Source organism: Typha angustifolia, chromosome 6 (assembly GCF_048772165.1).
Source record: "Typha angustifolia cultivar Huaian chromosome 6, ASM4877216v1, whole genome shotgun sequence".
Classification (NCBI taxonomy): domain Eukaryota; kingdom Viridiplantae; phylum Streptophyta; class Magnoliopsida; order Poales; family Typhaceae; genus Typha; species Typha angustifolia.
Window position 1 is genome coordinate 3,642,713 of NC_133244.1, and position 14,925 is coordinate 3,657,637.

General features: G+C 35.1%; 1 protein-coding gene across 2 annotated transcripts in view; it reads left to right on the forward strand.

Annotated features, from left to right (window-relative positions):
* LOC140760869 (uncharacterized) overlaps positions 1–12,983 on the forward strand; it is an 84,973-nt gene extending 71,990 nt beyond the window's left edge. For both annotated transcript variants that reach the window (XM_073097928.1, XM_073097929.1), the window contains 9 exons: positions 115–293; positions 535–738; positions 856–1,093; positions 5,641–5,748; positions 5,894–5,952; positions 9,631–10,021; positions 10,133–11,674; positions 12,256–12,463; positions 12,561–12,983. In XM_073097928.1, coding sequence (XP_072954029.1) covers positions 115–293; positions 535–738; positions 856–1,093; positions 5,641–5,748; positions 5,894–5,952; positions 9,631–10,021; positions 10,133–11,674; positions 12,256–12,463; positions 12,561–12,649 — 3,018 coding nt within the window. In that variant the 3' untranslated portion in view covers positions 12,650–12,983. The remainder of the gene's footprint in view (positions 1–114; positions 294–534; positions 739–855; positions 1,094–5,640; positions 5,749–5,893; positions 5,953–9,630; positions 10,022–10,132; positions 11,675–12,255; positions 12,464–12,560) is intronic.
* The last annotated feature ends 1,942 nt before the right edge of the window (positions 12,984–14,925 follow it).

The window sequence follows — 14,925 nt, forward strand, 5'->3', positions numbered from 1 at the left end:
TTTTATTCTTATCATTTTTAAGCTGTCATCCATGTTTCTGTATGCTATAACCTTTTATCTAAAGATGTAAATAACTATAATTTCAAATCTCTGACATTGTTTATTTTATTGCAGCCTGCTCTCCTTGTTTCATTGATATTGAAGGAGGAAAATGCAAAGACAGAATTAAATGCAAATGGCAATACGGATCAACTGGCTGCCAGTCCTATTATCCAGATTTCAAGCTCTAAGGATGCTAAACTAATTGACCTAATTATGAAATATATTGAAAGATCCAAGGATCTGTTTAATAGGTAATGAAGTCTGATATGATGCTGGGTGCTTGATGACGATGACTTTTTTGAGGTTTTCCTTATTGCCTAACACATTCTTAGTTGTTAATGGAGTCATTAATGCAGTACTATCTGATGGAATAATATCTGTTGTTATTTGAGTATATTGTCTTTTTTATCTGGTTCTATTCTCTTCTGATTTCTCTTAGATTCCATAACCCTATCAGATGATGAGGCATAACTTAAACATTTGGTTTTCCAGTTTTCCTCGTTTACTGTTGAGTGTCCTTGACCTCCTGAAGGCATTTTGGGAGGGGGGTCTCCAATATGTTGATATTTTAGAGAGGATTAGAAGCACCAAAAACTTCTGGGAGAACTTGTCAGCATGTATATCTTCTATCCCTGATAGGAACGTTTTTCCAGTTGGAAGTCAGAATGATGATGATAGCCAGTACATCTCTATAAGGTATAATGTGGAATAGTTTTTTACTTCATTCTCAGTTACAGAAACCGACTTCTGCAAGTATTTCATTTAGAGCCATTTTCTACTTTTATTAGCTAAGGTTTTGCACTCGGTGTGCAGGTACCTTTGCCAGGGTACAGTGTTAGAGATCATGGCATGTGAATTGTTCCTGCAGAAAAGACTTCAAGATGAGAAACCTGCAAAGAAGACTCGTTCTTTGGATGGTCAAATTAGATCATCAAATATGCTCGACTCAGAAGGTATTTTGAAAACCTGGTGCCACAGTTCTATTATGGAATCCCTAATAAAGTCTTACTCATCCACTGGATATGACAGAGAGCTTGTTCGACAAGCTAAGGTGATTTACTTGCCACTCTCTTAGAACTTGTAGAAGAACAAGGACTTGTGGCAATTTCTCCTTTTCAAAAGAGAAGTGATAACCACCTGTTCCTTAGACATTATTAATACCAACATAATGATCACTTGCATATTTGTTTGCATTTCTGTTTATTCATCTTCAAATATTCTGGCAATATTGAGAATTATTTTATTTTTTGTTTTGATGTTTCATATTGATAGGATCCGACCAAACAGATTTATCAAGTAATACTACTAAAGTTTTAATGGACAAAAGGAGAAGAAATCAATAAATCCTAGCCCCCTAGATAGTTTGACTGACCTGAGAGGAGGTAGTGGCGAAAAAAATGCTTTATTCCTCTCCGAACATAATTAAAGTAGTCTATAAATAGTCTCCTAATTGGAGTAATTACTTAGGGAAAGAAAACAATTTCCTAAACCAAACAAACTCTTAAAAGTAAACCCCTAACCCTAATTCTATGTCATCAAGCATTCAAATGGTTGGAAGGGTGTCCAAATGCATTGGCGAATTTTGCTCTTAGCCTGGAGTCATGAAGTTGTTCAAATGGTTTGGCGACACATGAAAGGGCGATCGAATGCCTGTTTGGCTGTTCAAAAGCTTGCAAACACCTAAATCTTTGTCGGTCTTTTCTAATTGCATGTCCATTCCTATTATTCTCCTCCCCTAGAAGGTGAACCTTATCCTCAAGGGTCAAATGTAGAAAACATACTTCAAGTTTTCAAAACCTTCCCAAGTAGCATCCTTCAAGGGCCATCCTTCATACCTCTCGGTTGCACCCTGCAGACGTCCGAGCTGCCTGAAGCTAGAGTTGATCCTAAAAGGTACTACTTCTTCATGAATTTATCTTGAATCAGGACCTTATTGCTACTGACTTTTTTCCTTACCATGTGGAATTCTTTTATTTTGTCTAGGACTTTATGTATCATCTAACTCCCAGGTTCCTGTCTTGTCTAGGTTTTTTGTCATTTTCGCTTGTACTCTTTCTAACTAGACCTGGTGCATCTTTGACCTATTGCACTACTAAGTAGACTAATGGTAAGGGGAACTTCCAATGTCAATTAGTAGAGATACTTAATGATAATGAAGCATAACACTCACACAGAACCTTTGTAATTTTGGGTAAATTCAATTTAGTCTACCTTTCGACAATAATTCACACCCACACCCTATATCTGTATTTACAAATCCAACCTTATATTTTTGAGTTCTAACATCAAAAACATTGTTGTATATGGATACGGCATAGAAACGCTAATAAATAATATATTCTCAATCTAATGTCAACCAATAGAACATATGGTAGAAAATAATTATCTTAGAAATAATAACATAAAAGAAAAGAAAACTACAGATTTAGTATCTACATGCTTAGAATTTTAAAGTAATATTATAATGGAAACTAATAACTCAAAATGTTATTGGAATATTAAAACCTAATTTTACTATTAATCTATAATTAATTTGGATCTTTAAATAGCTTTCAAGTTATATGTTTAATTTATTATCAAATAAACAAAGCCTTAAGTATTATGAAAGATTGGATAATTGTATATACATAAAAAAATTAGTTTCCGTCAATCAAAGTGAGTTTCGGCCAATATGGTCGAGACGGATCAGGTGATCTAGCTGATATGGCCAAAACTGGCCAATCCCTGTCACTAGACTGGTTTCGAGTTGGGTTCGGTCGATCCAACTCAGGATCAGCCAATTTTGAGAATCATGACTAGGTCATTTATTAGTAGTTTAATGCATGCACATTGGGAGCATGCAGAGAAGGCATTTATCTAGATTAAATTTCTCTAAAACCTTTTAGCATCTTATATTGTCTAGGCTATTATAAAGAAATATGCTGTAGTAAAGTCGTTAATCATCTCATCGGCCTTGAAGTCTCGAACTATTCTAACATGATTGCGCACTTACAATCATAGTTAGTGGGCTTGTGCAATTGCCTGGTGCAGTCGTATATGCTGCCCATCAACATGTTGGGAACATACATATGGCATGTGGTTGGCTTAATAACCGCAGAGGTTTCTTCAATGATCTGGGTTGTTTAAATCTTTAAACCACTGTTCTCAGATACATATATCTTTCATTAATGTATATATTTTTGGATCTTGTATACACATTTACATGTAATGAAGAAATTGTAAACATGGCACATCCTATGACCAGTAGCCATATGATGATTTTCGAATTGTCATGTTTTCCCTATGACTTTGAAGAACACAAAGAACAAAGAATGTTCGATATCTCAGGCCAAATGTAGCATTCAAAATGCTGCATATGACTAGTCTAAGAATATATAAGTTCAAACTGTATTACACAAGTAAAATTTAGCAAATATTGTTAATGCATTCCATTTTGTAGACAAGACTGGATTAACAAGACTAATAATCTAGGCAGTGATTACAATTTCGAGCAGAAGAAAATAACCTTTAGATGGCTGATGGTGTTTGGCAATCAATTATAAAAGTTTGGGTATTGAGACGAGTATTAATTCATGCACCCAGATGGGATTTTCCTCTTCCCAGGTGCTTTTCAAGCATGGCAATGAGAATATTCTTTACTTATATGTTCTCTTTCTTTCATGATTATTAACTTACTTTGCATTTTCATCTGAGAATGTTCATTTCTTGAATCTATGTTTGCTTTCTAAATGGTTGACAATCTAACCTACAAAAAGCTGCTCTTTGATCAGTCATGAGTAAGACAATTCTAGCTTGGGTGTTTGTATTATGACAAGCACCAAACGTGCTGCTATAATTTGACCATCTTGCTCTTTACTTGAAACATCCTTTTTTTTTATATACTTTGTATCAATAATTAGTTCTAGTGGAGTCGTCACTTCTTGAGATCGTTAACTTGCATTTTTCATTTCTAGCTTGACTAACTTACAATACATGTCCCTCATCTTTGCCATAACCTTTTAAGAAATGTTCGTGTTAAGGATCCTTCCTGCTCTTCTACTTTGGTTACACCCTTTTCTAAGGCGCATGAGTCATGATAATTATGGTCAATAAACAGAGTCATAATTAGAGCGAATAGGCCTCGACTCTAGGTTAGAATTTAGTTTTACCCTACGATGATTTGAATTCAGTTATTTCTATCATTTACGCTCTTTATTTCCTTTTAGTCAATTTGACCTACCTTGGTTATCGTGATTTTTAATAATTATAGCCACCGGTACTATCTTGGTTATCTTTATTTTTGCTATTCAGTTGCCAATGCATTTTCTATACCCTAGACCTAGTCTTGTGAGAGGCTCGTTTCATTTCGTACTCTTTGGTGAACTTCTACTGCAATTTTGGTTATACTGTTAGACAACCAGTTGATCCAAAAGCTCATGTTGATAGGTGATGGAGCAATAATGTATATTATGCTTTTAGCAATTAACACCATTTCATATGCGGCCCCTAATATGACACCTAGGTACATAATAAATGACACTCTAAAGCATAGATATTTCGTTTACCCTTCCATACAGTTCTGAATCAATCAAACCAACTTCCTCTGTACGCGACGATGAAAAGCTCTTGCTTTCTCCTCACATAATAGTCGACAGCGACTATGATGACAATGAGAAAGGCATAGCCCTTCCTCATGCGATGGTGACACTAAGCGAATGGCGATGACAAGGAGAAAACTCTAGCTTCCTCCCTCACATGATAATCGACAATGAGGTCGGGCTTCACTGCCCCTCTCTTTTTCTCTCTGCCTTCACGACATGACTAAACTAAGGCTCCACTGCTTTCTCTCTCTTTCTCTCTTTCTCTCTTTGCACTTAGGGCTCCACATCTCTCTTTGCGCTCGGAGCAGAGCTAGTGAGGTAACTAAGGTAGGTCAATTTATCATGGAACTTGGATTTTTCTATGTATTTTTGGAGAGATATGCATTTTTTACCATATGTTATATTAGTTGGCAATATATTATTTACTAATTTATTTATTGTCGTATCCATATTCGATTAAGAATTTATCATATCTTCGTATCTCGAATCTATATTCGTGCTTCATAATCAACCTACCACACGACAATTTTAGAGAATACGGAATAAAAGCGAGCTAATAAGGTTTGAATTTATGACCTCTATTAAATTAATTCTAATACTACATTAACTCATCAACTACCTTAAAAGCTTAAACTGTTAAAGAATAATGATTTTATATTCTAAAACTCCTCTTCTAGGTTTGAAATATTATGATAAACCTAACAAATGGACTTGTCTTAAATGGGTTGAGATTTTATATTTTAAATGATACAGACTTAACAAGATTTGAACTCAGGATCTCTGCCCTGATGCCATGTTAGGTAACCATTTGACTCAAAGGCTTAAGTTGATAGGGGTAATAGATCAACAATGTATATCATGCTTTTGACAATTATGTTTTACCTTATTCTGCTCTATAAACTTTCTTTGGATCACTATGATGCAATCTTTAACATTTATGAGTCAAATGAGTTTTTTTTTTCCATTTTCTTTTCTGCCTGAGTAGTAATTGATGATTGATGATATCAATTCTCTTTAGGTTGTCGTTTGCCTTTGCATTGTGCATCTAATAACAAAGGTATCAACTGGTGATATGGGAAGCTTGTCCATGCCACTAGTTAAGCAGTTACATGTCATATCCGCTAAGGTCAGTCTATGTTAAATTATAATTGTAATTTCATATCATATTCAGATGGTTGTGGAGTAAAATATCTGCCAATTTTATTTGTTCAACATTTTAAACCTTATATCAGTATCTCTTTGTTTCACATCTCAATTATCTACCTTTGCAGTTGAGCCAACATCCTGCATTTTCTGCTCTTCTATCACAATATTCATTATGTGGGTATAGGTATGTTCCTGAACATGACTATCAGAATAAATATACTTCTACTGTCATGTTAAGTGAAAAACTTATTACTATTCTTAATCTGTGAATCTAATTTTGGGAAATCTAATGTTGAGAAATAGTACAAGAGAAGTCATGTTTGCATTGAATATGAAATTTTTCACCAATATTTTTAATGTAAGCTCAGGTGATTGTTTAACTACTGAAGTGTCTTACTAGGACACTTACCATTATGAGGGGAAGGTAGGGTAGTTTTGGTCCTGTGGATGAGGTGGGCAGAGCCTTAATAATTAAAATTTGAACATGTAATGAATATTGCATACAGCTTGCCATTGCTCTCATTTTCATGTCAAACATATCTGGATATCATGCATTTGCCTCTAATTATGAAATCTAGAGCTCAAAAAGATTGGACACAGTTTGTTTGACAGCCTTCTAAATGAAACATGTATTATACCAGGCTACCAGCTATGATTAAATATTCCTTGGGAGTAATGTAAAACCTAGATATAGGTATTTTATGTCCTTTTTGCTGTTGTATGTAATACTACACAGCAAGTTCTAAATATGTAGCCTTAGAAAACCCTTTATGCAACTTTCCAGTTGAAAATTGTTGCAGTTTTTGCCACCGTTGGTACGCTTCCTTGCTCATCCATTTTGTAAACCAGTCACTTTGCCTTGTATTGTCGTATAAATCTGAATAAGAACAATATTTTGAAAGATCATAAAACCTTGATATTTCTCTCGTGGATCATCAGAAACTAGATTATGAATAGGCTTTTGATGAAATTCTTCACTAGATCTATATTTGTGCACTTTGGATCAACCTTTATGATAGAACAAAATGGACAATTGGAAGCTACCAAACTCATGTAGGACAGATATAGGGAAGGTATGGTTTCAAGGAAGAGAAATCAAATATAAGAAAAGAAATAGTATTCAATAGTGAGAATGCGATAGAGTAGAAAAATGAGAAACAAGAGAAAAGATCTCTGATCTGAAATATGAACTTTTTTTAAGAAAAAGGTTGCATGGTGCTATAGTACTACCGATATCACTATAGTAGTGAATCTGAAGTAAACCATTCTCTACTTTTTGCAATGAAGATAAAAAAAAGAAAATCAGAAAGTGTAGTTAGAGGAGAAGAAAGATAATATAAAAGAAAGAAAAGAAGGAGAAGAAAATAATAGATTAAAGGAAAGGCATAATTATCAGACTCACCCAAGCTTATCAGAATCACACTGTAGGGTTTGCTTCACATGAAGGAAGGAGAAGATCTCTTTTCTTTATTGATTTGAAACAAAACCATAATGATTGTTACAAGAGACTTTCCTCCCATTTTTTAACAAGGGGTGGATAAGAAACTCCGCTTCTTCGTAAGATTAGATCAAAAAGGTTCTTTCCCATATAAGTACTGCAGACCTGTTAAGAGTGCATCATTGTATCTTTCTATAGCTAATATCAGCAAAATAAGTTGCTCTATCATGTGCCTAGTTTGGCATATCATCTCTGAACTATGTGGACAATCTTGTCTCTTGTACTGTTGGAATTGGTCTTTTCAACATTTCAGAATTGACTTGAATTAAGCCTAAGACGACCAAACATGAAAGGTACAAAAAAATATGTAAATATGCCAAATAAATACTGAAATTTGAAACATAACTCAAGCATTGACCTACTAAAAACACCTAAAGACCAATTATCAACTCTCTAGTTTGAAATATCTTATCAGTCTTCATACCATGGATTGTTGTGTGTCTACCAACCGGGCTGGTACCGGACGGCACTTACCATGAAGACATAAATGGCACCCCTCCAAAATGAGCATTATCTGCTTCATGAGAAACAGATTGGTAGATTGGTTTCAGTGAGTTATCGGTTGGATCAGCTGATCCCGGTCCATTGAACCCATTTCAGTCATCGGATCAATCGATTGCCCATGATCTCGAGGGAGAGGAGCATATGAGAGAAATAATAAAATGCATATATGATAAGACCTAATAAAGGAAGAATGGCGAGACTGCAGAAGATGAAAGAGATGTCAATGTGGCTAGTGTGGTTGGGCTGGTGAGCGTAGTCAAGTGTGAATTGAGGAGTTGGACATTGGGGTTGACAAAGATTGGATCAGTGAAGGCTGTGAGGGGGCTGCATGTGAGAAAGGAAGTGAGATTGAGATTTTTTATTTTTTTTATTTTTTTTATTATTATTATTTTTTTGATAGAGGATGAGAGATGAAGTGAGCAGTGGAGGAGAGTGGGAGAGTGGAACAAAAGGAGATTTTTTTTTTAATTTGTGTGAGAGAGAAAAGAGAATGAGTTGGAGTGAAATTGAGAAAGTAGTATTTTTTTTTTAGATTTTAGACTTATTATTATTTTAAGGGTTTAAGATATTTCCTGCAAATTAAAATAATTTTTTGGAACTTGACATAATTAAAAATTGCTCTAATACTGCTAGGCTGATACCGGCAATACGTGTCATTTTCTCGAACTCTTGCTCTCAGCTCAGAATTTTGGCTTTACTGCCATAATGAAATATAAGATTCTAAAAACATCTTTTCTTAGGAATTGCCATGACTTTATTGAGTAGAAGCATAGTTTTATTGTAATACTAACTAGGTTACTCCAAGCAGGTAACCATGATCTGACTTTTAAATCAGTTATAAGTATCATCCATTATCTAGACATTTGAAATTTTCACTAGAAATTTGAATTGTTTATTACATCTTGTGCTACATTAAAAGATTACGTGAACAATTTCTTTTTATTGTTGTGTAAAATTTACTTTGTCATAAATCAGTTTGAATCTATGGATGATATGCATTTTTCTAATTTATCATTTGGATTTTAGTCAGACAAACTTAAGACATCCCTCAAGAAAGACATCAAAGTCATCGAATGGTTCGTTATGGAAAATACGCATGCAGATACATGCTTTTGTTTGGATCAACATGATTCTGTGTATATATCCATAAATAAACTGAGACACACACACACACATACACACACACACAAAAGCTCTATGTTAAATCTTTTCAAAAAGAACAGGAAAATTTGTAGCCATTGATTATCCTTTGTTTGGACAATTTTGTAGCCATTGATTATCCTTTGGTTGGACAATTTTGTAGCCGTTGGATACCTTCTATATTTGGAAAAGCTCAAAATGAGTCAAAATAAAGATAGGTACTTACCTCTCCACATGGGACAACTTTTTACAACCCCGAGCCTTAACTGATTGCTTGGAAAGTGTAAAAGGGGGATTTCCCTTTGCTGGCATATTTCTAAATCAGAAGTTTATGTATCTTGAAGCTAGAGTCTTGACCTATTTGGTTTTATGTCATTATCTCTAAATAAAACTGCTGTAAAACCCTACCTAATTAAGTACTGGCATGAACTTCTTAATATATGTTTAGGCATTAAAAAATTTAGAGTGATTCGGTATATGTTTAGGCATTCAAATAATTTGAGTGAGATAAAATAGGCATTCAAATATTTAGAGTGATGAGCAGTTTGCTTTTTTGGGAAACATCTTGTATTCTTATAATTGATTTATCTAGGATTTGTTATAACGGAGGGTTTGCTTCTTTTATATTTAGTAGGTCCTTCATATTTTTACAGTAATCATAGTACTAATAAAATGTATCGTTGTGCTTATGTATGGTAACTTGAGATTTTATGGCTGCAGTGGTAGAAAAGAACTCAGCAATCTTGTAATGAATGATCTTTATTACCATCTACAAGGAGAGCTTGAAGGTCGTGAAATTACGTCAGGTCCATTTCAGGAGCTTTTACATTTCCTACTTTCTTTAGAAGCTTTTCAGAATGAGGAGCGGAGAAAGGATAAGAGCTCCGCACAAGTTGTCAAGGACTCTTGTATGTTTGATGTTTTACACATACGACGCGAACTCGGGATTGATTTATGGTGTTATTCTGGTTCTGGTTGGAAGGAATCCAAAGAAATAGCTGAGAAGATGTTAATGATTATCCATAATGCAAATTTGATGATGTCGGAATCAGCTTCAAAGCATTTTGCTTTGAAATCTTTAATAGCAGCTTTATCTGTCTACATGGGAAGAGTTAGTCTTTTCACACTTTACCTTTTTCATGATAGAAGGGTTTCTATTTTACCTTTATCCTTCTTATCTCTGAATCATTTTTCATGATGCTGATGTTGTAAAATTTTACAGAGTGATGAACGGAAGTCGAAATTACTTGTTGAAGGGATGTCTGACCAGCTCGTCTTATCAGGTATCCGATATGTTTGCAAGACTCTGCAGGAAACAGTAGATTCAGCAATTCCACATTCTAACACGAATGAGGTTTTGCTTCAGTTCCTTTCAGCTCATGCTGAACTGTTACTTACTCTCACAAGAATCCATTTTGAGCAAAGGAAATGCAGGAGAGAGTTCTTTCCTATCCTTGCACTTCTTATAAAAACTTCAGGATCAGTCATTCAAATTTTATCTGATATCAGGCCATTCAATCTGGCCCCTAACAAAGTAGTGAAGCTTCTTCTTATGTTACTTCTGACTTCACTTCGGTTCACTTATTCTGTAGAGAATATGAAAGATGAACCTGATCTTGAATTAAACCTCTTTTCTGAAGTGTCTATTTCAAGTATTGGAGTGTTACCTGTTCTCTGCAAGTATGCAGAGAACAGTGAATACTCTAACCCCTCTGTGGCATCATTGGATTTAATGCTGAAGGGTTATTTGACTCCTAATATTTGGTTTCCCGTCCTACAAAAGCACCTTCGACTACAGGTTATCCTCCGAAAGGTTCTAATGAAGGACGCTTCAGTTTCTGCTCATGTGATCTTTAATTTTTGTTTGACCTTGGCGCGCACAAAAGATGGTGCTAAGATGCTTCATTTGGCTGATATTTTTTCTTCCTTAAAGGTGCTTTTAAGTCAGCTAAATATTGGTGATCCTTTACTTAGTGATGGAACTAGCAGTATTAGCCAAGGAAAGCATGTGCACCTCTGGCAACTTGGCTTGGCTATTATGACATCAGTGATTTATTGCATTGGTGATGATTCTTATATAGATATTGTGGACAATTCAATACGTTTTCTTTCGGAGAAGGCACACATTATTTTTTCCTTTTCTCTTTCTGCACCAAATGTTCCTGTTGATGATCAGAGCAAGAATAGAGGAATACTCCAAAAATCAAAGACATCCCTTGGAGATCTGATTCTAACTGAACACACTCTCATGCTAATATGTGAGCTTGCAAAACATCACGCTTTGTGGAGCATGGGTATGAAGGAAATAACTTCTGGACTAAATGAGACAATTATCCACCTTTTAGCCTTTATAAGCAAGGGAAATTTGAGAGGTGGAGAGTCCTCGAATTTCAACTTACATTTTGAATGTCCACCAACTGTCAAGGAGGAGGTGGACTTTGATGAGATTCCATCAGCAATGAAAAGTAAACAAGGATGGTTTTCTCTCTCTCTCTGTTCCATGAGAAATGCAACTGTTTCTGATCAGACACATGCAGGATTGCCATTAGTTAACAAAGATCAGGCTAATGAAGATTCTGATTTGGTTTGGCCAACTCTTTTTACCAACATGGTTGCTACACAGATTTATAAAATTGCTTTTCTAATTTTGAAGTTCCTGTGCATGCAAGCTAAAGCAGCAGTTAAAAGGGCAGAAGAGGTGGCTTTTATTGATCTTGCCCATTTCCCTGAGCTTCCTATGCCTGAGATTCTGCATGGATTACAGGTATTAATTACATTAGCAGTAATTACGTATCTATTTATAGCTTTCAAATATATTTGATAGTTAATACTTGTATCACCTTAAATTTAGTTTACTAGTTTCTACATGAAAGACTTACATTTGATTTTTTGCAGAAAGAGAAAAAAAAAACTATATTTGATGTTCCCGTATCTTATGCCTAAGTGCCTGCATAGAGCTGTGTAGAATTGGAGAATTTGAGTCTGTGAGACTCCAGATCCTGCGAATCTATAGAGCAAACATAATTGAATAAATTTAACTTAAATCATCTGAATTCTTAAGTGCAGGGAATTGTGAAATTTGATTTCTCTAAGTCCAGACTTCCAACAGTTTCTTGTATTTGGTACTATTAAATTATCACTAAATGTTGTCACCATTATTAAATAACATGATCCCAAGAAAAATCAATTTAGTTAGCAACAATATTTGGAGGTTCCATTTGTATTTATTGTCTCTGTTTGGAGAACAAGTCAGACACCCTGTTATAAGTTGAATTCAGTTTTGCATTTTTTATGTTTGTGCCTTATCATTGAATTTCTTAATTGGGTGGCGATTGTCTTGCTTAGGATCAAACAACTGCCATAATCACTGACATGTGCGAGGGCAACAGATCAAAATGTCTTCCTGTGGAAACAGAGAATGTGTGCCTCCTGTTGTTACAGATTCTGGAAAAATCTGTGTACCTGGAATTTTGTGTATCCCAGTCTTGTGGGATCCGACCAGTTTTGGGTCGGATTGAAGATTTTTCCAAGGAAATCAAAGCTATGATGCATGGTATGTGTTTGGTCCTCTTCCCTTTTAAAGTGCTTTATTACAAATAATTCCAGTTCATCTAATCCCATCAACTTTGAACTTTATTCACGTATTGCAGTGGCTGAACAGCACTCAAAATTCAAATCATCGCTGAAGTCACTAAAGCAGATAATAGCTCTTCAATACCCAGAATTGTTACATCAGTAACAATCATAATCTTACATGCATGTAAATGTCGTGTCCGTTTTCCCATTTCTTTGTTGACCAAGAATGCCCCCTTTTTCAGATCTGTAAGATTAGTTCCTTGTTAGTATTTAGTATGTGTTACTTCCATCAAACTTTTGCTGGTTCCTTTTTATTTTCTGTGAGTGCAGCATTTTATAGCTGAAACTTAGCCCTATAAATTTGGCCACCCCGCCCAAGTCTTCCGCAACTTACCATCTAAATTGCAGAGGGCGCCGTACCTGTCTGATTACTCTTTGCTGCCATGAAATAACTGTGAAACAATTCCTTTATTTATGAGTAGAAGATGCTTCGATTATATTGTTTTGTTGCTGCACTCATCATTTAAATAATTCCTTTTTTTTTGGAGAACTTTTTGGCTCTTCTTTCATCTCTCCGTACCCATTATCTAAAGAAACTTAATTTTAGGAAAGACTAACATGCAGAAATCCTGTTAAAAGATGATGCGAAGAGGCCCTTAGCTGAGACCGAGAACAATCTATCAAGGTTGCGGTTCCCCTCGGATCTCGGATAATAATTTGGGCTGAGGAAGGTGGAGAGTGGGGAGTGAAAACACCAAGGCAAGAGAGCGACCTATGCAAGGGTTTGAAAGATTGCGTCGTCTGATTTGACGCGCGTGGATGGGTAAAGTCGGTGAAAGGTTACCGGCTAATCAAGCTAGAATAAGCAACTTTAGATGAACCCTACCCACCTTTACAGCAGGCATAGAGTTTCCTTTAAAGGTAAAGGTCGTATAAATTCGACCACAAGTGGCCTCCATGTTCCTTTTCACTTTCCTACATTTCATTTAATCTTTCACCGTTAGTCTTTGTAAAGATGTGTGATCACTCTTTGGTGATATTTTATACCAAATAATAAAAATACTAGTAATTGGATATAATGTATTAGTAATAATATATATATTTTTCTAAAATATTTTTTACTACAAATGTGGGTTTAAAATGCTTTATATATCTCTATTAGGATAAATATAAATTTATTAGTACGTAATAGTGTGGAATATATACATATATTATATGAAAGTATGGATATATAACCATATAATGCATGATATTATATCATAGTGTAGGTATATAGCATGTTGTGCGTGGTAATATAGATATATAGCTATATAATATTATAGTGCAAGCATATAGCATGTAGTGCGTGGTAATCTAGATATATAGAGTGTAGTGTAGATATATAGTTATGTAGTGTGTGACAATATAAACATATAGCTATGCAGTGCGTGGCAAACTCGTAAGCTTTCAAACATATTTATAAGCTTAGATACAATTTGTTTTGGGGGCTTGTGGCTTATAAGCCCATAAAATCAGACTAGGATGGCAAGCAAATTTCTAACTACAAGACGTTACACAACCCTTGATTTGTATACTTAATTAGACTTTTCCCCTCTTTATAACCTTGTAAGGCCGCAAAAGTGCCTTACATTGGGGGCTTGCTAGGATGTAAGCTCACAAAAATCACTAAGATGGCACCCAGCTTTCTAACCTAGCAAAAGTGAAAATTTTGGCACAAATAACTTTCTATTTAGAATTTTTTAATAGGCTTCTCTTTTAAGCCATTTAACCGTTTATTATGATTTAATTTTAATTTTTTTAACTGATGAGTTATTTAGAAGAGAGAGGAGAGGGAGAGAAGAAAAGAAAATGTTGATAAGACATGAAAATGATAGATATACATCATTTGAAGGGTAAAATTAGAATCTATTTGAATTCAAATTAAATTTTTTTTTTTCTCCATCTCTTTATTGTGGAGTGAATTTAGTTAGGAATAAAAAATTGTTTGGTTACTAAACCTATGACACCCCTTGAAGTCAAACAAAAGAGGGGATAGAAGTTTAATCTAAAGCCTCATCTACGTTAGCCTTCCAGTTCAGCCCTAAAAAGGTTCACCGGCCTGCGTCCGTGCGCACCCACTATACTTGATGCTCAGCACTTCAAAAGTCCCCAAGCAGCTTTTGGACGAAGGCCAATGTACACCACATCAAGTAAAACAGCAAAGCACCCTCTTTGTTGTCTTGGGCTTATTTGGGTGTGAGTGCAGCTCTTTGCCAAGTTGCATCAATTTAATATTAGAATCATCGTTCCTTGATATTCTCAGTCAGAGTCGTAACTAGGAGAATGAATATGACTGATTCAAATTCTTCGACACCATATATAACACAACATAATCCCTCGATGGAATACGAGATCAAGGTCATCTAGAGGAGAGGCGACACCTACGTGAGCTCTGTGCTT